This window comes from Olea europaea, chromosome 6 (assembly GCF_002742605.1).
Source record: "Olea europaea var. sylvestris chromosome 6, O_europaea_v1, whole genome shotgun sequence".
Lineage (NCBI taxonomy): Eukaryota > Viridiplantae > Streptophyta > Magnoliopsida > Lamiales > Oleaceae > Olea > Olea europaea.
In genome coordinates, this window is record NC_036242.1 from 10,318,754 (window position 1) to 10,346,646 (window position 27,893).

At 36.2% G+C, this 27,893-nt stretch overlaps 4 protein-coding genes across 10 annotated transcripts; 1 reads left to right on the forward strand and 3 right to left on the reverse strand.

Annotated features, from left to right (window-relative positions):
* Positions 1 to 6,081, forward strand: LOC111395813. Of its 2 annotated transcripts, none has more exons than XR_002702873.1 (10): positions 1 to 212; positions 678 to 770; positions 1,320 to 1,444; positions 1,917 to 2,671; positions 2,940 to 4,293; positions 4,415 to 4,494; positions 4,581 to 4,673; positions 4,755 to 4,828; positions 5,525 to 5,657; positions 5,819 to 6,081. XR_002702873.1 is itself a non-coding variant. In XM_023021974.1 (10 exons), exons 1-10 carry the CDS (start codon positions 128 to 130, stop codon positions 5,900 to 5,902), a joined length of 2,889 nt encoding a protein of 962 aa, XP_022877742.1. In that variant the 5' UTR covers positions 2 to 127; the 3' UTR covers positions 5,903 to 6,081. The 2 variants fall into 2 exon arrangements, 1 of the variants encoding a protein (XP_022877742.1); XM_023021974.1 differs by having other exon boundaries at positions 2 to 212; positions 2,940 to 4,306.
* Positions 6,082 to 6,448: 367 nt separating this feature from the next.
* On the reverse strand, positions 6,449 to 8,622 carry LOC111395814 (E3 ubiquitin-protein ligase At1g63170-like). Of its 4 annotated transcripts, none has more exons than XM_023021976.1 (3): positions 7,730 to 8,622; positions 7,288 to 7,651; positions 6,449 to 6,917 (listed from the first exon to the last, which is right to left on the reverse strand). In XM_023021976.1, exons 1-3 carry the CDS (start codon positions 8,242 to 8,244, stop codon positions 6,771 to 6,773), a joined length of 1,026 nt encoding a protein of 341 aa, XP_022877744.1. In that variant the 5' UTR covers positions 8,245 to 8,622; the 3' UTR covers positions 6,449 to 6,770. The 4 variants fall into 4 exon arrangements, with proteins under 4 accessions (XP_022877744.1, XP_022877745.1, XP_022877747.1 ...); XM_023021977.1 differs by having other exon boundaries at positions 7,288 to 7,432; positions 7,730 to 8,621; XM_023021979.1 differs by having other exon boundaries at positions 7,288 to 7,429; positions 7,730 to 8,620.
* A 5,863-nt stretch (positions 8,623 to 14,485) lies between these two features.
* Positions 14,486 to 17,742, reverse strand: LOC111395815. The gene is made up of 2 exons (XM_023021980.1): positions 15,672 to 17,742; positions 14,486 to 14,924 (listed from the first exon to the last, which is right to left on the reverse strand). Exons 1-2 carry the CDS (start codon positions 17,508 to 17,510, stop codon positions 14,826 to 14,828), a joined length of 1,938 nt encoding a protein of 645 aa, XP_022877748.1. The 5' UTR covers positions 17,511 to 17,742; the 3' UTR covers positions 14,486 to 14,825.
* A 377-nt stretch (positions 17,743 to 18,119) lies between these two features.
* LOC111395816 (GBF-interacting protein 1-like) lies at positions 18,120 to 25,446 on the reverse strand. Of its 3 annotated transcripts, XM_023021983.1 has the most exons (10): positions 24,994 to 25,445; positions 23,625 to 23,668; positions 22,834 to 22,939; positions 22,600 to 22,651; positions 22,033 to 22,162; positions 21,253 to 21,929; positions 20,378 to 20,612; positions 19,767 to 20,034; positions 18,899 to 19,378; positions 18,120 to 18,764 (listed from the first exon to the last, which is right to left on the reverse strand). In XM_023021983.1, exons 5-10 carry the CDS (start codon positions 22,035 to 22,037, stop codon positions 18,462 to 18,464), a joined length of 1,968 nt encoding a protein of 655 aa, XP_022877751.1. In that variant the 5' UTR covers positions 22,038 to 22,162; positions 22,600 to 22,651; positions 22,834 to 22,939; positions 23,625 to 23,668; positions 24,994 to 25,445; the 3' UTR covers positions 18,120 to 18,461. The 3 variants fall into 3 exon arrangements, with proteins under 3 accessions (XP_022877751.1, XP_022877750.1, XP_022877749.1); XM_023021982.1 differs by lacking the exon at positions 22,600 to 22,651 and having other exon boundaries at positions 21,274 to 21,929; positions 24,994 to 25,446; XM_023021981.1 differs by lacking the exon at positions 22,600 to 22,651 and having other exon boundaries at positions 24,994 to 25,446.
* Between the last annotated feature and the right edge of the window lie 2,447 nt (positions 25,447 to 27,893).

The window sequence follows — 27,893 nt, forward strand, 5'->3', positions numbered from 1 at the left end:
AAATTCATAATCGGGTTCCTGTTTTTCCCGGAGCTCTCTAGGGCTTCGATAATTCGAAAGATTCTTAGATTGTCGTACACTAGACCTATCTTTTCCTATCTATATCTGAAAATCAAATCAATAATCGATGGGGAGGAGGAAGGAGCGTAGACTCGCGGCCATGAGTGCCGCTGGTCGTAGAGTTAAACTGGATCTGTTCGCGGAACCCTCTGGTAATTATCGGTTAAATAGTATTTGTATATGATTATGCACGTATATATTGTAGCACGTAAGAAAATATATTCAGTTTAAATATAATAAAGTTATTTTTGATTGGCAAACAAGTTGGTATTATGAACTCCAGGCTTTCGATTTTCCCGCTTTTTATTCTGCTCATTGAAGTTAAAACTAAATGATAGTACCTTGTGAATTACGTTGGAACTGTTTTTTGTGGAACTTCTCTGGAAACTAATACTTTATAATCTTTTTAATTCTGCTAATAATTGGATTGTTCAATGATTTCCCATTGAGTTAATTTCTGAATGTTGCACACTAAGTTCTAAGATGGGTAAAACTTCAATTTTCTGATATTTGCCATCTTCAGTGATATTTCTCCTTCGGTGAGAAAATTGCACACTATCTGTATAATTATGTCCATTTTGGTCTGAACATTGTATGCTGTTCTTGTCCTCTCTTAGGAGATTCGGGTGCCTCCTCTGCCGAGGATAAAGTTGGAGAGAATGGTGACTCTGAAAATCATGCTGGGTTACCCAATTCACCATCATCTTCAGGTGGGTTCCGTCAGTTTTCTTCAAAAAGGACTGCTCTTTGTAGAGAAGACATGATGTGACCGCATAAATATTGGTGGAAATTATTGCTTTTCTTTGCACAAGACATGTTATTTGCACCCCGAAAGATTTTGTTTTCAGATTGTAGGGTGGCAATGATATTGGGGACAATCAATTGGTAATCAGATTACGTCAGTCCCTGCCACAGTGAATTATTATGTAAACTTTCAACCTATCATGCCCTTCTTGTTGGCATCAAAGGAAGTTTGGGGATCTCAACAAGGAATTTTTGCCCATTGGTTCGTATGTCCTTGACTTGTTTTTGCTTTTTAACATACTGATGGTTTTCAATTTCTGTTGCAGGTAGAATGGGTTATGCAGAATACTATAAATCTTGATTATTATTTGATTAATTGACTATCTTATTTTACTTTTTGACTGCTTTTTGTAGTTTCTCGCCAAACTGCACGTGTTTTTTATTTTTTGTTAAAGAGATGTTGGTTGTTACAAGTTGATTTCATTGGCATTTGATAGTCTAGAATTTGTTTGCAGGACAACAGCCAGGTAATCCTCTACTGCTTCTTGAGCAGTATAGTGATGAAGAATTGGATGAGGAATCAAATGAAGGACGAAATCGAGCAGTTTCTGAGGACCCATCTGTTGACACTGATGGCCAGGTGATTTGCATAAGTATTACCAATTTTTCTGGAATAATGTTATGTGTTTTAAATAGCAACTGTTGTGTTTTTGAGCCAGCGAACAAAAACAATGTTGAATCCAGCTCTTTGTGTGTAGCGGGACAACTTGATATGTATTTCTGTTGACTTCTGTTTCTTAGATTTTCTTAATCTGTCTCATTTCATCTTCTCAAATGCTGTTTTACTCGGATCATGATTCTATAGGCTTTCTGCATTGCTGTCACTCCATTTTCTGTAGATTGGTTGCATCCTAGCTCATCATCACTCTTCTGCTTTTAGTTTTCATGAATTTCTTTTCTGAGACGTGGTCTCATTGGTTGCAAAATCTAGCGACAGCCATGTTTTCTCTTATGAGATCCATTAGCAGGTGTCTAGTAATGTACTTTTTCTTGCTGCATTAGATTTATGTTCTTTCTTTTTCTCAGAAGATTATGTTCTTTCTTTTTCTCAGACAAAAATTGCTGATGGGAAAGAAATTGGAGATACTGGAAACAAAGATGGGAATGAGCCTTCTGTTCTTGTGATAGATAATGATTCTACTCAGAATCCTTTGCAGAAACTCAGGAAAGGGAGTGAGATAATAAGTGATTCTAGTGATTTGGACAGAGGAACAAATCCAGCCGAAGAAGTCACATATCCTGGAGTGTCTGATGTGCAAGTTGTTGGAGATGTGAGTACAGGCTGGAAGGTCGTGTTGCATGAAGAGAGTAATCAATATTATTACTGGAACATTACAACCGGTGAAACTTCATGGGAAGTACCTGATGATTTGGCCCAGATAACTGATATGAGTTGTTTAGAGAAAGCTACTGCTGATGCTGTAGAAAAATGCATTGGTTTAGAGGGCACATCCGGATCAAGTATACCTTTGGACATGGAACATGGCGATTCCACCACCGGGCAACTTAATTGTGGCTCTGACGCCAATTGCAAAACAGGTTATGTTAGTGAGCAAGTGGCAAAAATGCATGGATATGACGAAGGATGTAATGGTGATTCTGTAGATGAAGAAAAAGGAAACCAAGATGCTGATCAAAATAATGAAACTTCATTGCTTGCCAATAATCTTTTGGGCAATGAGATCGCCTCAAGTACCAAAATAAATCATGGAATGCCTTCTGAGGAATGTGAAACTGGAGCCAACCTTTCTTCTCAGCTGGTGAAGCACTGTGAAAGATTGTTGGAGCGATTGAACTCTGCGAAAGGGTATAGACATACCTATTCTTCTTCTGTCTTTATCACCATAATGATTATCTTTACTTTTTACTCTTTCTATGCTATAAACTATGTATAAAGCATTTCATGATAGATTGACAATACACTTCCCATGTATTATCCTTTGATTAATAAAATTATATGATTACCTTTCAAATAATAATAATAATAATAAAGCATTTCATGAATTTTATTGCATTTTTATTTATTTGCTATTCCCATGAGTTTTGTTCACATTGCGGATCCTTCTCTCAAACAGTGTAAGCTGCCATCTACAAGCGCGTGATCTTATATCAAAATATGTATTGGAAGTTGAGATTAGGCTTTCTGATATCAAGGCATTAACAAATCATGGTACATCACTCCTGCCCTTTTGGTTTCACTCTAAAGGTCAGCTAGAGCAACTTGAAGCTGCTATAGATGATGTTGCTACGCTATATAATTCTTCCCTGACAAATGAAGTTGAGGGCACAAATCAATCGTTTGAAGGCATTGGTGATGCAGTTGTTTCTAGTGAAAAGAAGCCATTATTTCCTGTCATAGTTCCTCAAGATTCTGAATATGCTGCCCACGACTCATATTATAAATCTTATGGTGATGGTGCCTTTACCGCTGGAAGTGTTGCCTCAAGTGGGCATCTTACTGCACATTCAGGTAATAATTCTGGAGGAAAAAGTGAAATCAATGGATTTGCACTTCATAGTGAATTAACTCCCAAAACTGTCCTCCATTCTGGGGAGGAAGTAGACATGGATGTGGACATGGAAGTTGAAGATACAGTTGCTTCAGCAAATCCATCTATACAAGATGCATTAGGTGCGGAATCTCTCCTCCCATCAGAGCAAGCAAATTTGCATAATCTACTGGCTGACCAGGAACATTCAGTGCCAGGGCAAATATTTAGCGTTCCACCTCCTCCACCTGAAGATGATTGGATTCCTCCCCCGCCACCTGATGATGAACCTTTTCCTCCCCCACCACCAGACGTCGAGCCTCCTCCCCTGCCACCTGATGAGCCACCTGAAACCTCAGTCCCCCCACCATCTCACTTAGAGTTAGGACAACCTTTTACATACACTGGACAGTACAATCTATCATATCCTGGCAGTAGTCTCGACTACTATGGGCAAACAAACACAGAACTTGCTGGTGCTAGTCTCTATACAAATCCCGAGGGAAGTCAGGTGGCTGTCTCCCATCTACCACAGTATTATGACAGTGTCTCGAATGTATATGGTGCTGCTCCCTTAGTAGTCAACCCTGTTGAGCCTGCTTCGTATTACAGCCTTCAAAATGGAACTGTACATCCTGCTTTGTTGGTTAGTGGCACAGCTGTGGAGTCTTCTGGGACTCATAGTGAAACTATTCTCGAAAGCCTCGGCTCTGAAACAGCTGGATCCTCCAATGCCCATGCAGAAACGGGTTCCAGTTTGTTATCACAGACAAAAGCTGATGTTCTTGATGCTGACCAGGTAACCGTCAAGGTGCCAGTGGCTCCTGATTCTGAACACACTATTGAAGCTCCACCAACTGCTTCAAATACAAAAAGTGTCTCTGTCTCATCAACCTCTTCAGTTACTGCTGCTACTATTGCTGGAGCAACATCTTCTAAGGTACAATCTAAAGGTAATTATTGAAACCAATGTACACGAGGACTCAAGCAAGTTTGCATTTAACACTAATGTTTTTGTTGAGGCAGACAACTTATACATATGTTTTCCACCTTGTTCTCAGTTTCACGTACTAAAAAAAAGACTGCTGCTGTGGTATCCACGTTGAGATCTAATAAAAAGGTTTCCAGCTTGGTCGACAAGGTAATCCTTTAAACCCATTGTGTGAATCTGTACACGATTCATGATTTTTATCTTTTGAAATTGAATGTTTTATTCTGTTTCTTTAGTGGAATGCTGCAAAAGAAGAGTTGCATGAAGAGGAAGAAGAACCTGAAAATGCCGATGAAATGTTAGAGAAGAAACGACGGCGTGAAATAGAGGTTTGTAAATATTAGCATCTGTTTGCAGTACTGATGAGTAATGCTTTTCCATCTTTTTCCTTAACTTCAGTTTAATTGCAGGAATGGCGAGCACAGCAGATTGCCAGTGGAGAGGCTAAAGATAATGCTAATTTTCAGCCACTGGGGGGTGATTGGTATGGAGCCTGGACCTTCTGGATATTATCCTTTTTTTTTCTTTTCTTTTTTTAAGTAATCAAATATTTTATTAATCACGGACAATACACAGGAAGTGTATTATCAATTTATACAAGAAAGAAACCATATAAAGTTGGGCAACCCATTTATACGAGTAGTAGCCGCAGCATTAAACCAATTATACAAGGTCAAATAAAATGATTCTTTGATATGCTCTGTAGTCCTTGAATGATTGTTAAAACGACCGCTGTTTCTTTGGACTTTCTGGATATCACACTAGTATATGAAAGTTTAGGAAATATTAGGTTGCGGTTGGTTTAGTTTTTCATTTTCCATTTTCGGTTTCAAAACGATTTTTAGTTTTCCCCGAAAACGGCGCGTTTTGGGTTTTTTCCGCGTTTTGGGAATTTATAACTGAAAACGCTCAAAATGATAAAAAGTCGTTTTTCGTTTTCAGTTATAAATTTTAACTCGTTTTCGAAAATGCATTTTCGAAAACGACAGACCAAACGCGTTTTCCGTGTTTTCGAAAACGGAAAACGGAAAACGGAAAACGGAAAATGGCTTGAAAATGCCAACCCAACCACAGCCTTAGTATTTAGACTGAGTGATTCAAATTGTTAGATACCTGGTCCTGACAACTTTTTCATCGCTGACCTATTCATGTCGTTTTATTTGACGTTTCTTTATGACAGGCGAGAACGAGTGAAACGCAGGAGATCCCAAAAGATGAATGAGACTGAAAAGAGTGAATCAGATGTTGCAACGGAAGGGAATCAGCAACCTGATTTAGCTTCACTTTCAGGAGGTCTTCCAGCTGGATGGCAGGTACCCCTTGTTTCCTCAGGGAACAATGAGCTATTGGCAGAATTTTTTCAGAAAAATCTCAAAATGTGCACGTGATGTGTATTATATATCATCTTTTGTACGTCCATTATATTCACATTGCTTTCTTGCCCTTTCTGCCCTTCCATTTTCCCTGTATTCAGGTTTACTGGGATGACTCTTCGAAGCAGGTCTATTATGGAAACACATTGACGTCGGAAACAACCTGGATTAGGCCAGCAGATTAGGCTGGACCTCTGTCCAAATCAATTTCTAGTTTTGCTATAATGTAATTGATTTTAGCTTCCAATATATTGAAGTTTCTAATCATTCATCTCTGTCCTGGTAGTCTTCTAGTAAAATATCATGTTTGCAAAGTGAATTTTTTTTATAATTACTTTTGGTCAAAAATACTTTTTATCCCCAATTCTGAAGAAATGTGGATGCTAATGCTATTTTTCATGTTACGTAGTACTCAAATTATGATCACTTTCCAAACTTGCATTCTAATCCCCTTTTAAGTTGTATAAAGTCCATTATGGAAACTCTTAACTGTGTGACAAAGCAAGTTATCCCGAGATACTGAACACACACGACCGAGTTAAAATCCGAGCTAGAGATCCAACACTGAACTGAACACTTGGGAGTTTTACTAAGCTCACGTCGTTACAAGGTACACCAATTTGCGTTATCGAGTTAGAATACCCTGATTGAACTATCAGAAGGTCGAGCTAGAGAGTCGGAAGTCATGCAATATACGAAAGGTATTTGAGGTGCAGAATAGATCTACCAAGTAGAAGTCACAATATGTTCCTTTCCATTAAGCACATATCAACTTCTGGAGAAGGAAAAAACATACAGGATAGGCATGATGAATTTCTTATTGTGAAAAAATAAAAAAAATAAGAACTTTTTTCTTCTCAAGTAGAACCCTTTTATTTACATAAACATATTTCTCTCTTGCCTTGAGACCGTCGCAAATAAATTTTGGGTACAAGGTGAGCTACGATGTACAAGAAATTCACTCGCCTAGAAACCATGTGAAATTCATACGATGGTAAATATATATCTTCAAGAACAGATTTTTGTTGCTATTTTTCGTTTTTTCGTTGTGGGTTATTTCTCTAGTCCATGTTTACAAAGAGGACAGCAAGAGATAATCTTGAGCCATTGATCCACACACTTTAAATGAAATATATGAGTACATGGCAACTGCCTAATCTCATCCTTGACTCTGTACTTGGCCAAACAGATGCAGCATTCCTGTTAAAACATAGAAAAATCATTAGCTCCTTATTCCTTACCAAATAATCAATTGGTTTAAACGCTAAAACCTCTGTGTTTTTTTTTTTCCAAGTTGCTAAAATCTCGCATATTAAAAAAAAAAAATTAGTTCATTACTGACACGTCTAGTTTTATAGAAAGAGAGATTTTCGAAAATATGAAATTTTTAACCTTCTATGAAAAGATAGGATAGTTATTGACAACTTTATCAAACACCGACATGACAACATTAAGAAACAAACTATCGAGCCTAATGTACAATATTACATACCAAACATGTACAAGAGATTGATTTATCCACATTTTTTCTGATGAAATACTATTTCGATAACCAAGTAAGGTAACGTACTGTATTTTCATCGTCTTTTGTCGAATTCCCAAGATCGAAACTGTTGCCAATATCCTTATATTTCCAGGCTGGTAATTTGGCAAGTTGTTCATCAGTTGCCCCTCTATCATGGGATGCCATGTTCATGTTATAACCTAGGAAGCTGCTGAGCATGGGCACACAGCAGCAAAGTAATACAAAAAGTAAGAATGGAAATGAATAGCTGAAAGCATTCCAAGAAAGCAGGGAAATGCAGAGGACATTAAGTTTAGGAGCTTGTCGAAACAGCCCGAACCGGGAGTCGAACACCCATACATTCCCCATCACAAACCATATTGCAAATAAAAGCTCAAGCCATGTCCTGCATTTATCCATGTTCTGCAAACTTCTAATTATGGTAACCTCATATCAGTAATGATACTATGTTTACAAACAAATTTACATTAAAAAGTTGTTACTTTACCTTGATTCTTGAACATTTCTTTGCTGTTCAATATCAGAAAAACTGGGATCGTTGTTTCTTTGAGTTACGTAGAAGAAGAGATAGCGCCAGTTGAGGAGAATAAGGCTAAGAAAACACCCAAAAGCATACCCGGAAACCCATAATCTCATGGGCCAAACCGGCTTCTCATCTTTGGAGATGCTCAGAGTATATGTAATGAGAGTAATTTGAAAAGTTAAAGCAAGAAATTCTATCAACATCCAAGTCCGAGAATTGAATGGATTCGAACTGAGATCCAATCTTGATCCATTTTGGTAATGAAAAACTCTTCTCAAGAAACTGTAACACCTTGATCTTGATATTCTCATGGCTAATCTTATCAAGAAATCAGCAAAAGGGGCAGCCCTATTTCTCAAATTATTTGCTGATATATCTCTGTTTTCTACAGCCTCCCGTGGCAAAACTGGTGAAAAAGAGGCTACACTGCTAGAGTTGCATAACTGATCTGGTGTCATCAAGAAATACCTAATACTCATCGACGTTAATCCTGGATTCTTAATTTAAGATTCAAAGGGACACAAAGAGTGCAAGGAAATGAATGGATTCGAGTTGCGAATGAAAAGATTATGAAGCAAAAGAAGAAGGGTGAAAGGTACAACTAACAAAAGCAGTAAAGCAGATGAGATGGTGACCAAAAATCTCAGAGTTTTGCTTTTAATCCAAGTGAATTGGAAGATATAACCATAACCGTTGGCCTAACTTTCACAGGGCGGGGGGGCTTTAATTATTCAGTAAGCAAAGCTGAAAGCTCTGTTGCCTCTTGCTGCTTCCTCAAACATGTCGACTCGCCTTGTCGAACAGGGGACGGATACATTTATTTATATAAATTCATTTTCAACGTGACTCTCAAGTACTTGCCAAATTCCCATTTGTGTAACTTTTCATAATTTAAGGTGTAAAAATATTTAAAATCAAGATTTCGTATCATCTCATCTAAAATTTGAGAGACTAGAGTATAACTTTCAACAAATCAAGCATCATCCTTGTTAATATGGAACTAAATCAAAGATATTATTATTTTTGTAACGTTATTGTTGAGTTAATCATGCTATAATTTAAATTAAGAAATAATATTATAACATTTATTTGGAAAGAAATATTGAAAAAGATTTCGAATTCTGGCGGGTCCAGAATGGTTGGCCAACAAATCCGTGGACCCACCCTCGAGTTAGCCTCGTATTGTATTTCAGTAGAACCCACTGCCACGTGTAATAAAAATGAAAGGAATAGTGTCTATACAAAATTTTATACGATGTTATTTTCAGCCACTTGGATTTGAACATAACATAGATTAATCACGTGGTAGAGAAGTAGTCACCGGGATCGTGTTTGGCCAAGGTCAAACGGTTTACTTATAAGTAAATAAGTTTTTTAAAAATAATTTTCATATAAATCAAGATCAAACAATGTAATAAAAGTTGTTTTCAAAATAATAAGGTAGTGGTTGGTTTACATTTTCATTTTCCATTTTCATTTTCAAAACGATTTTTAGTTTTCCCCGAAAACGGCCCGTTTTCCGCCTTTTGAACATTTTTGACATTTGTAACTGAAAATGCTGAAAACGATAAAAAGTCGTTTTGTATTTTCAGTTATAAATTTTAACTCGTTTTCGAAAATGCATTTTCAAAAACGACGGATTAAACCCGTTTTCGAAAACGGAAAATGGAAAATAAGTCGAAAATGGCAAACCAACCACGGCCTAAGGTTGCAGTTTAGTTTTCCATTTTCCGTTTTCGGTTTCAAAACGATTTTTAGTCTTCCTCGAAAACGGTGCGTTTTGGACGTTTTTCGCGTTTTGAAAATTTATAACTGAAAACGCTCAAAAAGATAAAAAGTCGTTTTGCATTTTCAGTTATAAATTTTAACTTGTTTTCCAAAACGCATTTTCGAAAACGATGGACCAAACGCGTTTTTCTGCGTTTTCGAAAACGGAAAACTGAAAACGGTCCGAAAATGCCAAACCAACTGCAGCCAAATTATTTTAACTTACTAAGTGTCCAAACGATCGTAAAACTTGTTTTCATTAAAACAGTTAAAAATCCTTATAGGCACGCTACATGTCATCTTTGGGCCTACTTCTAGGGAAGTATCTTATTTGCATTACATGGGAAAAAAACTATGAACTTTGAGTACACAAGTTAATATGCACGTTGCACTTCTACTTACCTATCCAATAAATTCGGGTTTTCTTATTTATAGTAACTTTGCTTGATATACAACTTTAAAAGCTATACACCTTTACATCTTCCTCACAATGAGGGGGCCCACAAATATTTTATCTACATGAGGAGACTGTACACCATGGTGTAAATGGTTTTTTTTTCCTTCTATTTTATGAATAGATTTTAAGTACGGGAACAACAATTCCTTTTTCAGTTTTCTTGATTAGGTTGAGAATTTCAACCTCTAATACATATTTTGTTGCTAATATTTAACTAGAATCTCAACTCTTGGTAAATTTTTGACCCTACTTTGATAATTAAAAATAAAATTATATTGAGATTATAAACTAATGGGTCCCATGAAATGTGGCATTAAAGATTGGATAAAATTTGTGGTTAAAAATAAAGTTTGAGTAATTTGAAAGTCTTATATATGGATGGGTTAATCTTTTATTTCCATTGTTTTTTGATACCTTATAAATGGTTGATTTTGGCACCTTTGATGTGCATCTATTTTGTTTCTTATGGAGTTTTCAATTTTTATTTTATTTTTTATGTTTTAAATATTAACTGATGTCTATGGCCTCGTTTGTTTCTTATTTTTATAAGAATGTGAATGAAAAATATAGTCGTTATGGGTCCCATATAAAATATAAAAATTCAAATTTAATGATTTGATGTGATAGATAACGATCATATTTTTCATTTTAATGGAGAAATAATGAAAAAACAACTGGAGCTATATTATTGATTGGTGTCAAATGGTACTTTGGTCTGCCAATAAATATTTCTTTCCTTCACTCAGTGCTGTTTATGTGAATTTATCTTTTCTATATCTATACAAGAACAGTGCAGTCCAATTATGTTAACTAGATTTTGTTGGGTCAGCAATCTGAGGTCCATGAACCTTCCCTGTTGGCCCACATGGACCCTTTCCCATGCCCGATGAAGCCCATTGGCCATTAGTCAAGGGATGAATAAATATAGGGCCCGTTTGGTAGGGATTTTGAGAATTGATTTTTTGACCGTTAGAAGAAAAGTGAGGTCCACATATGAGAGAAGAAGTCAAAAATTACGGCTTGAATAGTAAAATAACGGTCAAAAAATCAATTTTTTGGGGCAAAAAATCCCTACCAAACGGGGGCATATTTTCGACAGAAGAAAAATGAAAAGTCAAAATAAATAGTATTTTTAGAGCGTAAAAAATTTTAGTCTCTAAATTTAAAATTACTATATATATATATATAGGAAATAACCAAATCCACTGAATAATATATAGCCCCGTTTCATAGATATCAAAAGCAGATTATTAGTAAGTTTCGATAAAAGTTAATAAAATGTATAGTCGAAAGTTGTGAATCCCATGAAATGTGTAATTAAAATTCATTGTTGACTTTGACTTTGATTTGGATTAAAATTTAAATTTTAATCCTTACCAATCAGAGACTCTAGTATCTTACAAAAATGAATAAGCACAAGTGTCGACCCTTGCTACTTCTATTTTTATTCCGAGCGCTCAATAATATATATCAAGATAACAAGCTCATGTGTGCCTCGTACGATACGAATGAATGACCATAATAGAAAGTTGTCGGGCATTAACCATAATTGAACACTATTAAAGTTTCCTAACACCACAAGTTGTTGTGTAGTTCTATCACCTGCCTTAGGATCAGAAGACTGCTCCCGACATAACACAAGATTATATAGAAACTAGGAGACATAAATAAAGATTGTAATGTCAGTATTCAAGCTTCAAGTGAGACAAAAGGGTTAATTCCTCAAGTAATAATCCAAGTAGTCATATAAACAACATCAAATCAATATACTCACGATTAAAAAATAAGAGTACGATAAAAAAAATGTTAAGAATATAAATATACCAATGAATAAAATTAAAATCTTTAGTTCTTATTTGAACCCCATTTTGAGGGAAAGAATACATTTTGAATAGTAGATTGTTGGAGAATGTGTGATTAAAAATTAAGGAAAAGTTTTAGGCTTGCGTATAATATTATTTTATTGAAAAATGTGTAGTTGAAAATGAATTTTGAAAAAATGAGACTCAAACAAGGACTTAATATAAATAAGATATTATATATTTATAGAATGATATGACATGAATATAATCAAATCTTCAATAAAGTTAAAATTTAAGTTGGGCAAAATTTTCGAATCGAATTGAATGGGACTGGACCCGAATTGAGTGGTCTAGTAAATTCAGCGAATTATTTTAATTTTTCTTTTCTAAATTTGCCTATTAACTAATTAAGTGATTAACTGGTAAATACTAGCAATACTTACATTTTTTTATTTCAATAACTTCCAATATATCAATATATATATATATATATATATATATAGATTTGAAGGTTTGAAAGCTAAGGAATAAATGGAATGGAATTACCGATAGTTCAGTGTTATTATTATTATTATTATTATTTTTTTAATTTGTATACATTGGTGAATTGATCTTTCTAAAGAACTTGTTATTTGTATATTTTTAAATTGGATCATAATGATGGCAAAAAAATCCACCCTGCTCTAAATGAGGCAAAAAAAATTCGTACCGACGAAGCGTAACTCACCGCTCTGTGAAGAGAAAAAAATTAAAAATAATTTTATTTTTGAAAAATTCACCCACTAAAAACTCATTTTGAATTTGTATTTTATTTTCTAATAGTAGCATAACTTGAAATTTTTAAAATGTTAAAAAAAAAAAAAGGAGGGGGCAGCAAAGGTAGCGATGTCAAACGGGTCGAGCGGCTCGTTGACTGACGAGCCGGAGCTGAGCCTGCTCGGCTCCGCTCGTGGGCTCATCAGAAAATATGAAATTTTTTTAAAAAAAAGTTCAAAATGTGCAAATTTACAAAAAAATTAAAAAAAATCACGAGCTCACGAGCGGCTCGTGGGCTTGGCTCAGCTTGGCCCGCGAGCTTGTGACTCGTAAGCTCATGAGCTCCACCCCGAACAAAGAGCCGAGCTCGAGCTCGAGCTCGGCTCGTTTTCCACGAGCCGGAGCCGAGCATCTGAGTTAAAGGACCGAGCACTAAGCAAAGGCAGGGCGAGGTTTGGGCTCCCTGCCCCAAACCCGATGCACTGCCATCCTTATTAAATCATGTCCGGGCCTAGATAAAACAACTTATTAAAGCCCGTTTAATTCCCATTTTTCTCTCTTCATTTCAATTAAACATTTTTTATTAAAATAATATTACACGTAAATAAAAAAAAACTTTTCATCCACACATTCTCCATCAATCTAATATTCTAAAATTTATTCTTCCTTAAAAATGGGTGTCAAATACCCTCTAAGTATTGTTTAATGCTATTATTGAAAAAATAAATAAATTATGTTTTGAGTAATGATTTTTTAGAGAATGTGTGGTTAAAAAAAATATAAAATTAGGTTTACGTACAAAATATTTTATTGTGACAATTTGTATCTGAAAATGAGTATGAAAATTAAAGAATTTTGTTTTAAATGGAGACAAACGGGGGACTAATTCTGCTAAAATAGCTCCTTTTGTTCTTACTAGTCAACAAAATCAAAAGAATAATATTATTTAGTGTCATCAGTGTTAAAATCTCAATTTATGTGGCTTTAGGTCATAGGTTAAGTAAAGGTGAAATTAAATTACTCATTTAATTGTACATATACTAAGGTTATACTTCTAGTGGAGCTACATAGCATTTCTCAAACCAAAATCACGAGAATAATTTTTATAATATTAGATTTATTAAGGTTTGCATGTGCCACTATTATTTTTTCTTTTCTTTTCTTTTTCTCTAACTAGTGATAAAACTATAATTATAATTATCATTTTACTTTAGAGATTTATTTGGAGTTAATTCATTTATTATAGAAAAACGTCATCATTTAAGTTGATGAGTTGAAAAAGTAATAAAATAAAAAAATAAAAACAAGAACATATGTAATCAATTATGCCCAGTATGTTTCCTTTTAAAACAAAAATCTTTAATTCTTATACTCATTTTCAGCGCGCATACACAATAAGTTCTTGTTTGTCTCTCTTTAAAACAAAAGTTTTTAATTTTCATACTCATTTTCAACTATACATTCAAACAATAAAATATTTCGCACGTAAATCTCAACTTTTTGACAACACATTCTCCAAAAATCACAATTTAAAACATCATTTATCTCTCAATAATAGCCATCAAACAGGATTTAAAACATTTTGTACGTAAACTCAAAATATTTTCTTACTTTTTAACCACACGTTATTCAAAAAATTAATATTTAAAACTCTATTTTTTCAAAATAACGGTCATCAAACACAGGAGCTAAATGGACTTGACATATAAGACAGTTCTACCCGTAGTTTTCCTCTACAAATCTTTATCTACTTTGATTTCTAACTTTATTCTATACATGATTCATCGCTTTCGTTTATAGAAAGCGTTCAACCGGTAACTTCTGCAATTTGCTTATGGTTAATTCACACAATTTATTTATTTTTTCATTTGATACTTGGGTGCTGGACCGAACATGAACATTATCGCATATGATTGCTTGCATACAAAAGTTCAGACGAATCTTAAACCATAATTGGCCATCTGTGTAAACATAAATTTAAATAATTTCATAATTTGCAGCTGCAAGTTTGATTTGATAATGTAACAATGGAATTAAACAACTTCTCTCTTTTTCTTTACAGCCATTAATGCACAATCCTCCTACACTTCTCTATAAAAAAACCGAACGAATACTTACACAGAGGGATGAAAGGGACACGACACGAACACAAAATTTCACTGGAACAAGCCATGCTGAAAAAACGGAAAACCGAGATGATTACAGCAGCAATCTTCAAACAAATCAGCTCAAGCGCGGGATCAAATCTCCTCCTTAAAGTTTTCAGAACAATATCATCCTAATTACTTTTCTCCTTTGGTTGTCCCAACACAAACTCTACGTACAAATCCTTGAGAGCTATTACAACAGTAGTTATCAGTGGCCCCATTATTGCTCCCTGCCCAGTGACAACCCACATTGAAACCAAATTTTCAATTCAACCATATAAGTTTATTAACAATGGATGATGCAAAATTGCGAAATAAGAAAGTGGTCGAGGTTATAAATCTATGAAATACCAACATTATGTGTCAATTGTTATCTATTGGACCCATTTACATGTCTAGTGCATGTTAGAACTAGACGGTATAATAAACGAGATTTTGACTTGTTTTCTTCCTCAATACTTTCCGGTGCTCCCTATCAAACAAGCTTTTTTAAAAGGTAAAACTAGTTCTTCAAGTATCTTCTCTTAGCTGTGGAAATAGGCTTTGGTAGGGAAGAAAACGCTGCTGCGCTAAGAAGGCTTCTAATTTCACCTCGGAAATAAATTTTGTGCACATGCAGGCAGTTTCGCAACTATTATGGACTAATAGAGAAACAATGTGAAAAGGCTTTCTGAACTTTTTGCTGTTTAACATATCAAGATAAAGAATATAATGCTTTTTCAGCTAAAAAGTTGATAGACCTTTTTGCAATGAAGGCTAGCTAGTGAAGTATTTACATTTTTTCATGGACCTTGTTAGATAAAAAATCAAGTGAAAATGTGCAGGTAATTGCAGTCTAAAAGACCCTAGCATTTTTTCTAAGAAATTCTGTACAAACAAAGACGGAATATTAAAACATAAAATGTCTTTAGACATAATAGAGAAATAAGTGACAGGCAGAATAATAAGGTCAACTGTCAGGATAACTTCGTACTTACCTCCAATGCAGACGGGAACAATGTCATGCCACCAATGATGCTGAGACCAGTAAGATAAGCGCTGTAGCCAGGAATATCCTCTTGAATTTCAGTAGTTCCATAATCCAAAAGCACCAGATGAATAACAAATAAGAAGATGGCCAATATATATCTCCCTTCCAAAACCAGTTGCAGAGCAGCTGGAATTGTTGAAATCCAAGGAGGAAATAATGGCAAAACAGAGCTAATAAATGCAAGAACAGTCGACATGAACAAGAAGTGTATTGAGAATAGTCTAAATAGCAGCCAGGTCAGACATCCATGAACGAAAGCAATCTCGACATTTGCTAAAAGAACACCGGAAATAGCTTTGTCGAGAACCTCAACACATCGAGTCCTTGCAGACTGTGACATGGGCAGCATACACATCACCTGTTCTGTAACACCACCAGAATCTGACGTGATTAGATAATACAAAACCCAAAAGAAAACCATCGTCTGTGAAAGAAAATTGAATAATTCGGCAGCTCCAGAGACAATGGAATTCATGATCAAGAACATGAGCTTTGCACTGCCAGCAAGAACAGATGTACTGCTAACTAATACACCCTGCATCACATTCATTCCTTGAATGGCAAACCCTTTAGCCTTCTCAACCAAATCCTCTCTAGTAATCAGAAGCTCTCTGAAAATTCCATCCACTTCTGTGTATATTTGCCCCCACTCGCGCTCCCTGACCCTCCTTTTCAAGGTTAAAAATTTCTGAGTGTACAGAGAAGGGTTCATCAGCGCCGTAGACTTACCTGAGGAGTTTGATGATGGGGTGGTTATCATAAAATGTTTGATCCCCGTAACAAACTCAGTCATGTTGTATTGCATCGCTAAACTATCAATCTGATCAGATACAGTTTCATAAAATTTAGTCGAGTACGTATCCACCATTCCAGGCACATCATTTTCATTCATCCATTTCCTAAATCCTATCTTCTCAGCATAATTACTCTCTTCGACATGAGATTTAAGCGCATACACGGCATCTTTTCCTTCCACGCCAATTTTGTACGCAAAGAAAATCATGCCAGCCAAGGATCCCACACTAATTCCTACAATCAACCCTATAGCAACTATAGTCTTCAGTCTTTTCAATATTCCTCTAGTGAAAAATGCACTCACCCGGAGCCGGCGAAAGCTTTGACTCCTCAACGACGTAACTGTACTCATTGTTGACTCCACCCCAGCAGCTGTAAACATGAACCCTAATGCAAGAAGTGAAATAGATCCAAAACTACCAATATGTTCATAAACCATCACAAATACCCAAAAGGATACAAGCCACCTCAACAACTTGTAAAACCCACTCTTTTCCCTCCTCGTAATATTGGATTTCTTCTTTCTAAGAACAATCCGAAGCATCATTTCTTTAATCTCTACAAGAGTCCCAACAAAGATTCTGAATATAGCCACAGGGACAGCCAATGTGGTCTCTGTGAGCCCTAACCTTAGTGGCTTGGACCAAAATCCAACGAGGGTCTGTTGAATGCCTCTTAATGGGATTGAACAGATCACAGCCCATAAAATTGGCCTCAAAAAATCCTCAAGAAGTTTGCAGACTCCATAGAGAACAAATACTGTAAAGGCAAGGCCTGCGTGGGCCATGGCTATGTAGAGGGCAAGACGTACCTGAGGATCATAGGAGAGAGAATTGGCTCCATCTTGTGGTGGTGGCGCGTGGGGTTTTGGAGGAGGCGCGTCGTTAGTTTCCGGTTTCCTACTGGATGCAGATCGGAACATGTCTTGCCATGGCAGTGATGAACTGTCTGGTTCTGATTTTGAATCAGAATTAAAGGGCCCTAACTCCATTTAAAATTTTCTTGACATTAAACAAGAAAGAAAGACAAAAATTCACTTCTCTTTCTTGTTTACACTATTCAAATAAATGGAACCCAAAATAACAATAAACAAAATAGTTCATGAGCTGGGACCTGAGATTTTGGATTTATGAAGTGAATATTGAGATAAATTACAAGAATGGATCGATGGAATTTATTCTGTCATATAATGATGTCTTCTCAATTTTAACTGACTCGTTCCTGTCAGGGCACAATCATTTCCGAGAGAATTCATTTATGCAATTAAGTGGGACCTACTAAATGTCGGCATGGAGTGGGACTCGCTAGTATAATTTACAAGAAATAACTTCTACCCACGTTTGGACGCTCATTTTGTTAAAAATAATTATTATTTTGAAAACAATTTTTACTTACGTCGTTTGATCTTGACTTGTACAAAAATTATTTAAAATAAACTTACTAATTTACTTACAAGTGAACGTTTTAACCTTAGCCAAACATTGGTCTCTGATTACTTCTCTACCACGTTTGATTGATTCCAAGATAAATTTCACTGGTGATAGGTGCTAAAGAAAAAAAAAAAAAAAAAAAAGAATTTACATTTAAAAAGAAATAGGAATGCCAAAAATCTCGTGCAGATTATAATTTATCATTTGCCATCAAAATTCACTAACATTATGGTAGATGTAGCCGAAAAATATTGATAATACCCTGAGATCCTAATCCTCTAACAAATTAAAGAAAGGAAATCGACTAGTTATGATGTTGCCAAAAAAACTGATTTTTCAGCAAAAGAAGCTCTACTGAAAAATCTTTCATACCAGGACAAATATATTCAAAGCACTTCTCACCCATAAAAATTGTTTGGTGTATTTCATGGACGCGCTACATTTACACTTGATTAGACCCATGCTTTGAATATCATTTTAGTCCCACCGAGAAGTCGCATGTGACGGATTTCTCAATTCACTAATTTAGGTTTTTCCAATTCATCTGTGCATGTTGCAGTGGCTGCTGAGGTTGCAATTGTGGTTGCGAGGTAAGCACCCAATGGTCCAGCCACTGCCTGAGACTGCTGTGGAAGTGACTTAAGTGTTGATAGATTTTGTGTTGGCTGATAGATTCCAGGAAAGGTCCCATGGCCAACCTGTGAAGGAAAGATGGAATGTTGTCCTTGTCCCAGAGGAAGGTTGTAAAAAACATTGGCCTGCAAAGTTGACACGTCTCGGCCTGGTGCAGAAGTCCATGCATGGAAATCATCATTCTGCAAAAAACAAATTGGAGTTGTCCAGGTGGTTATATTACGTGATCATAGGTTAGGTTCTCTGAAAATTTATGATGGCAAATGATAGTGGTCTATTGATAACCCTAAAACTAGAAACATATTTGATTACAGACCTGTTTAATAGTAGAGTAGATTGTCTTTTCTTTCAGCTCAGATCCCAAAATATCATTGTTGTTAGCAGAATTACCAGGTGCCAAAGCCGCACTGGGACTATAACTAACCCCGGAGGCCCCATAAGAACCATAACCAGAAGGAATTCCGTAGTGTGTCAGATTTCCAACAACAGTCCCTGGTTTGCACAATGAAGGAACGGGGAATTTTACTCCCGCGGCAGTAGCAGTTGGTGGCATGTAAATGTTGCCAGTTGAAGGTTGCTGTGGGAACCCACTGTTGCCTAAGAATTGGTGAGCATTTGGTGGTGTCATATATAGCTGTGAAAAGTAAGGGTTGTATGGTATGCAGTTAGGAGGATATGGATGTCGAAGGTAAGGAAACATCTGGGGTGATACAGGAATAGAATTCTTCCCGATTCCGGCTGGTTGAGTCATCAATGGATCCGAACCTGTTGTTGATGGAACCTGAGACTTTCCTCCCTGAAATTGGACATTAGAAGAATGTGGGTTAGAATTAAATAATAAAATTTAAAATGAATATGACTTCAATGGGTGAATGTAAAATGCATACTTTTAGCATTCCACAAAATATTCCGTGGGGGACACCTGTGTGGAGGATAAAAGACCAACAGAGAAGGGAAAGCAAAAACATCCAACACGATAAGGCAATGTCAAGAATGTTATTTGTTCATGCTCCTCACAACTTTTAACTAGCCCAAATTCAGAAAGTCAACTAGAACATTGAAATTTGATAAACCCAAAATACAGTTCATATCAAGCATTAATATGGCTAACAAAAAACATAAACTCATATGACGCAAAATTTAAAGACATTATCTTGAATAAGAAACAGAAAAGGATAACATGCCTGCAGCTCAAGACCTTCGGCTTGCACCAGACGGGATCCTATAACCGGATGTACAAGACTGAGACTATAGTCTGTCACAGTAGAAATAAATGGGTTCTGAGATCCTCCTACTGATTGGAGCAGCTCCTGCTTTGCTTGATCATATCTCAGAGCGGCACCAGTAGAAACATTCTCTTGTGATGGTAAAAAATTATCAGATATATGGGGATGAGACGGGGGGCAATCAGGATAATCATCTTGTCCAGCTGTTGAGGATGCAGGTTGATCACTGCACTCAGTGGTTGTATTATGTCAGTGTTTAATTTTAGAACATAGAAGAGTAATGAACTGCCATGAACCTAAAATGCTGCCTATGATAAGCACAAAGTATCGGCGAGAACTTAACTCACTAGAGAAATTATTAAGGTACGAGTAAACCAAATGAGAAATGCCACCATTTATAGAAATGAACCAGAAACTCGAGAGATTTAACAAAGAAGAGAGAACATCTGATTACTAATTTAAAGTTAGGATAGAAAGATGCCTTTTAACATATATTAAGGCGAAGAAGCACAAGTAACATAATGCAGTAGTAGTTGAACAGAGGGCAAACACCTTGGTTGGTTACTTACATCACAGAAAATTCCTTAACAGCTTCAACATTAGTTGCAAAAGATACATCCACAAGCTTCGACTCCATGTTGCTCTGTCCCATAGGAACATTCAAACTTCCAAAAGTCAAACCATTCAAGAAAGCTTCAGGTACATGAATATGATTGGGAAAAATAACAGATTGGCGAGCAGAGATATGTAACTTGGGTAGCTTAGTATCAACTTCTGAGATGGCTTGTTTTGAAGCAGAGTCATCTAATTTAGGAAAGAGATGGAAAATTAGCTTCTAATCCAAGAGGAGTTTCAAAAAGAATGACAGTGAATATATGATTTGAAATAATAAACCAGTAAAAATGAAGGCAAAAATGTTATTGCATCTATTCATGTCCTATTGTTATCTAAACAATCTCGTAGGCCTCCATCAACCAATAAAACAATTATAATGCATAAACTTTAAAAAACATTTGCTTCCGGTAGTTCACTGGAATCACAAAGAAGATGACTGATGAAAGTATAAAAGATAGTGCCACATATTGCAAAACAAGATAAAACTTGGCTACACGTGGAATTAATAGAAAAATAATTGGCGAAAATAATTAAAGGAAGAAAATGGAAAACATCTCCAACAAATGATGGAAAACTCAAGACACCATGCAACTAGCATCTCTAAATTGATATCATACTCTGAAGATAATGTGCTTCCAGGTTTCATAATTTTCATCAATAATTAAGCATGGGTACGAGAATACTGTTGGCATCTTATGCTGTAAATAACAGAGTCAAAACTATAGCTTATTCAATGAAATTGGAGAACAAATTATCTTGAAACTTTGCTAGCATGAACATCGAGTGAATGTTGGAAAACATGGATCGAGATATGACTACAAAATAATACCTTTTGAAGGATCATTGATTCCTTGCAACGGAGGAGTTTTCTGATTAGTTCTGCAAGCAGGAGTAACATTGTGATTGGTTGAAGATGCCATCAGGGGAGGCTCCGCCAGCTGACTCCTGTCAACTCCTCCGGATAGTCTTGGCTGTTTGTTGCTTGTGGAGTCAACAGATCCTGAGACTGCAAGAGCTTTAGTTACTATTTGACCATCTCTAATTCTATTGTCCGCTGGAGGGTTGGTACTAACTTGAGCTGCAATCTGCTGCTTCCCTGTTTCAGGCTTAGTTATACCAATTCCCCCTGAATATTGGGGATTTATAGATGGCACTAGCAAGGGATCAGATGCAGATGAATACAAGCCTGAGACAGATGTTGAACCCATGCTATTTCCAAGATGACTAGATATTAATTTGGACTTTCCACCTTCAAACATAGTGCCTGTTACAGCAGTGGAAGCCCTAGTGGGTGTAGGGCTGGGAGTGGGGCCAGGATATAGATTTGGGATTTGCTTCACTGCAACACTTTGTAGAAATGGCATTTTCCCCAACTTACTATTTTCAGAAGTTGAAGTATCTTTGATAGTACCTCCAATATTACACAAGGATAATTGAGAAGTGGATTTCTCACTAAGGCTTCCATTAAATACACTTGCTGAATTATTGGCAGAAGACGTGGAAGAACTGAAAATCATTCCAGTGGAAATGGTAAGTTCAGAAGTAGATGATGAAAATTCTAAAATAGCATAAAAATGGAAAAAGAAATAGTGGCTATTGAAATTATTACTTCATGACAAAACATGATTCATTGTTTTCTGTTTTATGAGGACCTGGAACATAAGACTTAGAAGCTCTCTCTGTACGCCTATTGTAACCATTTTCCTGACCAGCGTTCACTTGCTTTCCACCTCCAACTACTGAGGAAATGGTCAAAATATTGAGAGATGTGAGACCACCTCATTACAGGAGGTTTAAAACAGCATAGAGTCAGAAAATTGGAAGGGGGAAATGGTAAATTTGATAAATGGTATTACATGGTGAAAACTTACATATCTTTTAAAAGACGCAAATAAGGCGAGGAAGATATTTAAAGGGAGAAAAGATAGAAGACTTTTATGAGGCTTCAAAAGATAAAAGGTTAACCTGATTCTTAAGTGTAATTGTTGAAAACATAAGTGAAGCTGCATTTATTTCCAGAAACATGCAAAAGAATCTGATTGGGCAATTTTATCATAAGCAATAGAAAATAAGTATACATTTGTATAAATATAATTTTTGGAAACAGCACAAGGTAGTCTACTAGCCAGAATTAACGAACTAAAAAAATTAAGGCCTTCCAAATCCAGTGTATAACCTCATAGAGAGCAAAGGGTATTTAATACTGTACTTCAAACTTCAATGACGAACTGCATCAAGACAGACAAGTGCATTATATTTTACCAAATTTTCCGTTAAAATAAGTTAAATAATCCAAAAGCGAGAAATCATAACGCGAAGAAAGAAAAAAAAAAAAAGTTTTGAAACTCAAGGGCAGATTAAAGGGAAACAATCAGAAGTTTCTTATCGGTAGACAACATGGAAGGTATACCATCAGAAATAGAAGAAGAGTAATAGTTTTCACTACCACCCCTAGTCCCTCTCCGCTGCATGCCAGGTGTCCGCCGATGATCATCATATGCTCTGCTGTTCACAGTCTGTAACAAGGCAGAAAGAACTTGAGAAATAGTTATGATTTTGATAACAAACAAAATTGGTACAAAGTTGAACCATGGCTAGCAACTAGATACCCTCAGCACACCTATTCCAACATATGGTGGTAAACCGACATTTTTAGACAAGAGGCGAAGTTTACAATACAGATAAATATACCAAAACTGAAAGAAATGCTCGTCTAAACTAGTTGTCAATGTCTTCAAGTAAAGCAAATCCTCAGGGACAAGACTTCCTAGTTCTTAGAATGTTCACATCAAATAAATATCTAGGTAGTTCTTTCATCACAGGGTCAATGTTTTCCTCTGCTTTTCATTTCAACCAAGGGATGGTGCAAGATTATGGATTTGAAGTATCTAATGGCAAGGGTTCAAGCCGAACGATACAGCACCCTAACAAGATTAACTGTTCCACAGGTGTGATAGACATTAGTTGGAAGAATGAAAGAGGTTGTGCTGACAATGTAAAGACTAAACCGTGGAAAAAACCTCCAAAACAACTGAGTCTTAACTCGGTTTCAGAAACTCATAGCACAATCATGCTAAGAACCTTCTTCAGGGTTCATTGATACTAAAATGCAGAGAGGGGAAAGACAAACACGGCAGATGCTGAAAGAGATTATTCCAGCGCAAGCTACTGAAAAGGAATATGTTCAATCAAATAACTCACCACTTTCCTCCGATCACGTTTGCTCTTGACCTCGTGAAATGTGTCTGCAAAATCAAGCCTAGGTTTGTTGCATTTACAAATAGAAAATAATGACAATGAATTACAGATGTGATGTGCATATCAAATTTCATATCATACTCAATTGTTTTCAGATCACTTTAAGAATATAAAAGAAAGAATCAGGAGAGAAACAGGTAAATACAAGCATGAAGACACCCAGAATTTGTAAAGGTTAGCAGAATAATACAAGCTTATAAGACAAATGAATGAATTCGTATTTAGCTCAAAGAGTGTCAGAGGACTTAATTTTCACTTTTTTTGCTAAAAGTAAACAAGAGGGAACAGAAGCCACAGAAAGGGGAGAAAATTTGCATCTTATATTTCTGAAACCCCTAATAGCCACAATCTCAAGGCAAAACAGTATAAAATTGAGATTTCCAGGTTATCTAGCTCAAATATTTATGGAATTATAAAAATTGGTATGAGGGTCAGCACTATGTCCACCATGTGACAATTCTCAGACTATCAAAAATAAATACAGAACACAAGGTCAAAAGCAAGTATTGTCCCTTTCAAACTGCTTGCTGAAGCTCATAGATTTAAAAGATTGTTGAGTTGTATTTCAAGTAAGGTGGAAATTTTATGTTCCAAATAGGCTACAAGCAAACAGGTGAAATTGATATTTCATGCTTTAACTTAAATCAATATGTTAATATGCATTCATCTTATTTCATCATTACCATTTACATTTCTTTATTTCATGAAACAGAATCATTGTAATTGCAATTGAAAAACTATCTCAAGACAGTAAAAGGTGACTACAAATTCATAGACCACGTGAAAGCCTATCAGATTGCTCACTGTTTCTCAACTCGATTAAATAGAACAATTAAAATGAAAGTTAATATTTGCTGTATTTAAGAATAGATCCCTGTTCCCATATCAAGAAAACATGTAAAAATATACCCAAAAAAAGTAAAGTTCCAGTAAAAATACAGTTCCAGGGCACCACTTAACATATAATTTCTATGTGATTAAGATAATCAAATACTTAATAGATAATTGCTTATCTGAGGGTGCAATAGCTAAAAAACTGCAGCAAGCTTTTCAATTTTTACTGCAGGGATTAACTAAAGCCTTTGATTCATATATTTCATCCGTCCCTAATTCTTCAGTCATTAGCTGAAAAAATTAACCTAATATACAGACAGATCAGAACTTAACACCATCAAAATCAAAAATTTAACGCACAACACACAACTATAGACACAAGTGCTGGCGTGAACAAGATATCTGCATATACATATATATATGTCTGTGGCATGCATGCGCGAGCCTTCATGTATGAACAAGCGTATTACGTATATACCAAGATAGAGGAGTTTTTGAGCGGTTTCATTGGGATCCATACTGCACTCCTTGAGCATTGCATAAATATCCTCATCGCTGTGCTCTCCGGCTATCTCCTTGATGTCCTGGATCGTCTTCTTCAGATTGTTAGGAATCGAAACCCTAGAAGCGCCGCTCATTGTTTCTCCAACGAATGCAAGGCCAAAATCGATAAAATTAACAATTGTAAGATCACAAAACGGAAAAATCAATTATGAAATCGACATTATTGTTACGAATGCAGAGAAGCATGAACAGTGAAGCATGCAGAGAGAGACGGAGGAGAGGATTGTGTGACACAAATAGGGGATTTTGAGAGAGAAAATAGGGACTGACTACGCATGGAAAGATTTTGAATTGAATATTTAAGTAATGGAGGATCGACAAATTCATCGCCATGGTGTTGCGGAAATTGGAAAAAGGAGTAGAGAGAACTGGATACGTGAATCTTTTGTAATTCTCAAACGGATATATCAACTTTTGAAACTTGCTCACTTTGGTACATAAGGTTTTGTGTAATTCTAAAAATTGCTCATTAACTGTTAAAAATTACTTAATTTAGTGCGTATAGTTTTGTGTGATTCTAAAACTGGTAAATGAACTGTTGAAATTTACTTCATATTGTATAATTTGTATCAATTCAATCGAATATATTATTAATGTAAAGCTCATGCTTCTTGAATAAACAATAACTATTTAAAAATTTAAAATCTTTGATTTTTTAGTAATCTTGTTAGTTTATATCTTTTGATTTTGTTGACACACAAAAAGTTCAGCCCAAGTCGAATAGCTCAAGGAATGAAGCCCAATTGGAAGATCCCCAAAATCAAATAGTCCAAAGAACGACCCAATCAGACAATGCAGGATAAATACCCAAATAGGGAAGCCCATGAACGCTGTAATACCATCGTCCAAGGTTACAAGTAGCCCAAGATTTGAACGAATGGATTGCCATGCAGTTGCTCAGAACTGTGCCCCTATTCTCGCCCAAACCTTCGAGTCGCCCAAAATCTTAGCAAACGTAAGATGTTATGGTTACCCAAAGGTGCGGTTAATGAACCAGTTATTGAGTAGCCCTATCACGTTCCACGATTCAAGGAATTCAATTGAAGACGGTCGAACGACAAAAAGTAATGGCAGCAGTTAGAGAAGGCAGTTCCATGACAAGTTGGCCACTACGAGCAAAGTGGACAGTTATAGAGCGATCAAGCAGTTTTTAAGCGGTTGATCACGAAGAGATCATCCAGGGAGTATAAAAGGAAGAAAAGACATAGAGCAAAAGGACCCCCGAATCAAACATTCTCAAACAGAGAATATGTAACTTTAAATTTCTTAGTTTAGATTTAAACACTTCTTTTCAGTAACTCATGTGCTTGCACCCTTTGAAGACATTCTGTTTTTATTTTCCAATTGTAAAGTTATCGCCAATAAAAACACCCCTTTTCGGGACTTTGTCTCAAAATGTTTGTCCCTTACACAATCGTCTGATCCCTTTTTAATTGTTAGCAACTAACTCGCGCGAAACAATTTGGCACGTCCAGTGGGACAGTGGTGTTTGGTGTTGAAGATACAAAAGGTGAAACAATATGCCTCAGAGATCCGATAAGAAAGCAGTAAATCAGGGAGGAGTCCAGTCTATGATCAAGCGATATGAGGAGCAGCATAGCTCTCCGCGAACAGATGGACAGAATCAGAGCAGTAACAGTCATTACAAATCAATGATAGAGTTGAGTCCTCGAACTATGCGTGCACTACTTAGAGAACTCACACAAGATGTCATTGAACAGGTAAATTTTCGAAATATTCATAATATGGAAAGATTTACCCAGAATGGGAATGCACATTATGACAATATGACCAAACAACCGAGTACTTTGAACGAAATAATGAATAAGTTAGTAGGCCAAATTTGTCAACCAGTTATGCCTCTTGCAAACCACTTTCAAACTAGGACAATTGTGGGACATAATCCCCCAGTCCTAAATCCAAGTCAAGGGGTAGAACCACATTTCGTTCCCTCTACTTCAAATCAAAGGGATGGTGTAACGCCAAATCAGAATAATGGTAGTGGTACGCCTAACTTGGGGGTAATCCAAATGTAAGCGATAATGTCCTAAATAATGGGTAGAATACCCCACGTGTTAATGAGGAAATAAATGTTCAGGTTAATGATAACAATAGCCCAAATCATGGTAACTTTATTCCTAATCAAGGACCAAATATCCGGCCTCAAGCAAATCAACCGGTCAACCAACCTGTAGGGATTCCATATGACCCCAACGTCATGTTGAGGAATCAGATTATGAAAATCGTACAGGACCAGATGGCTTTTGGGGTACGTCCTGTCATTAGGCCGACTTACACAAGCCATATCCTAATTGGATAGACCAAGCATATCCATGGCCTAGAGGGTATAAAGTGCCAGAATTCTCACTGTTTACCGGTTTAGGGGAGGTGTCTACTCTAGAACACATAGGACGATTCACACTGCAAAGTGGTGACGTAACTGATTATCATAAAATAAGGCTTTTCCCTAGTTCATTAACAGGAGTGGCTTTCTCCTGGTTCATCAATTTGCCAGCGAACTCTGCTCAAACATGGCAACAATTGGAACAATTATTCCACGCTTAGTTTTATAAGACTGAGTCTGAAGTTATTTTGGCCGATTTGGCGAACCTACGTCAAATGCCAAACAAATGGGCAGAAGGTTTCCTCCAAAGGTTCAAGACAGCAAGAAGTAAATGTTTTGTACCTCTGCCAGAAAAAGAGTTTGTCAAAATCGCTCAAGGTTGTTTGAGCTTTGATTTGAAAAAGAAATTCCAAGATAAGGAATTTCCTGACCTTTTTCAATTGAGCGCGAACGTGATTAGGTATGAACGA

Coding starts and splice junctions, on each gene's coding strand:
- LOC111395813 (XM_023021974.1), top strand. CDS start 128: ATGGGGAGGAGGAAGGAGCGTAGACTCGCGGCCATGAGTGCCGCTGGT. Junction 4,674..4,754: donor AACGACGGCGTGAAATAGAG/GTTTGTAAATAT, acceptor GTTTAATTGCAG/GAATGGCGAGCACAGCAGAT. Junction 5,658..5,818: donor GTCTTCCAGCTGGATGGCAG/GTACCCCTTGTT, acceptor CCCTGTATTCAG/GTTTACTGGGATGACTCTTC.
- LOC111395814 (XM_023021975.1), bottom strand. CDS start 8,244: ATGAGTATTAGGTATTTCTTGATGACACCAGATCAGTTATGCAACTCT. Junction 7,655..7,729: donor AGAAATGTTCAAGAATCAAG/GTAAAGTAACAA, acceptor TACCATAATTAG/AAGTTTGCAGAACATGGATA. Junction 6,918..7,287: donor CAAAAGACGATGAAAATACA/GTACGTTACCTT, acceptor ATGTTTTAACAG/GAATGCTGCATCTGTTTGGC.
- LOC111395815 (XM_023021980.1), bottom strand. CDS start 17,510: ATGGAGTTAGGGCCCTTTAATTCTGATTCAAAATCAGAACCAGACAGT. Junction 14,925..15,671: donor TGTTCCCGTCTGCATTGGAG/GTAAGTACGAAG, acceptor GTCACTGGGCAG/GGAGCAATAATGGGGCCACT.
- LOC111395816 (XM_023021981.1), bottom strand. CDS start 25,153: ATGAGCGGCGCTTCTAGGGTTTCGATTCCTAACAATCTGAAGAAGACG. Junction 23,669..24,993: donor TCAAAAACTCCTCTATCTTG/GTATATACGTAA, acceptor TTGATTTTGCAG/ACACATTTCACGAGGTCAAG. Junction 20,613..21,252: donor AATCAATGATCCTTCAAAAG/GTATTATTTTGT, acceptor TTCCTAAATTAG/ATGACTCTGCTTCAAAACAA.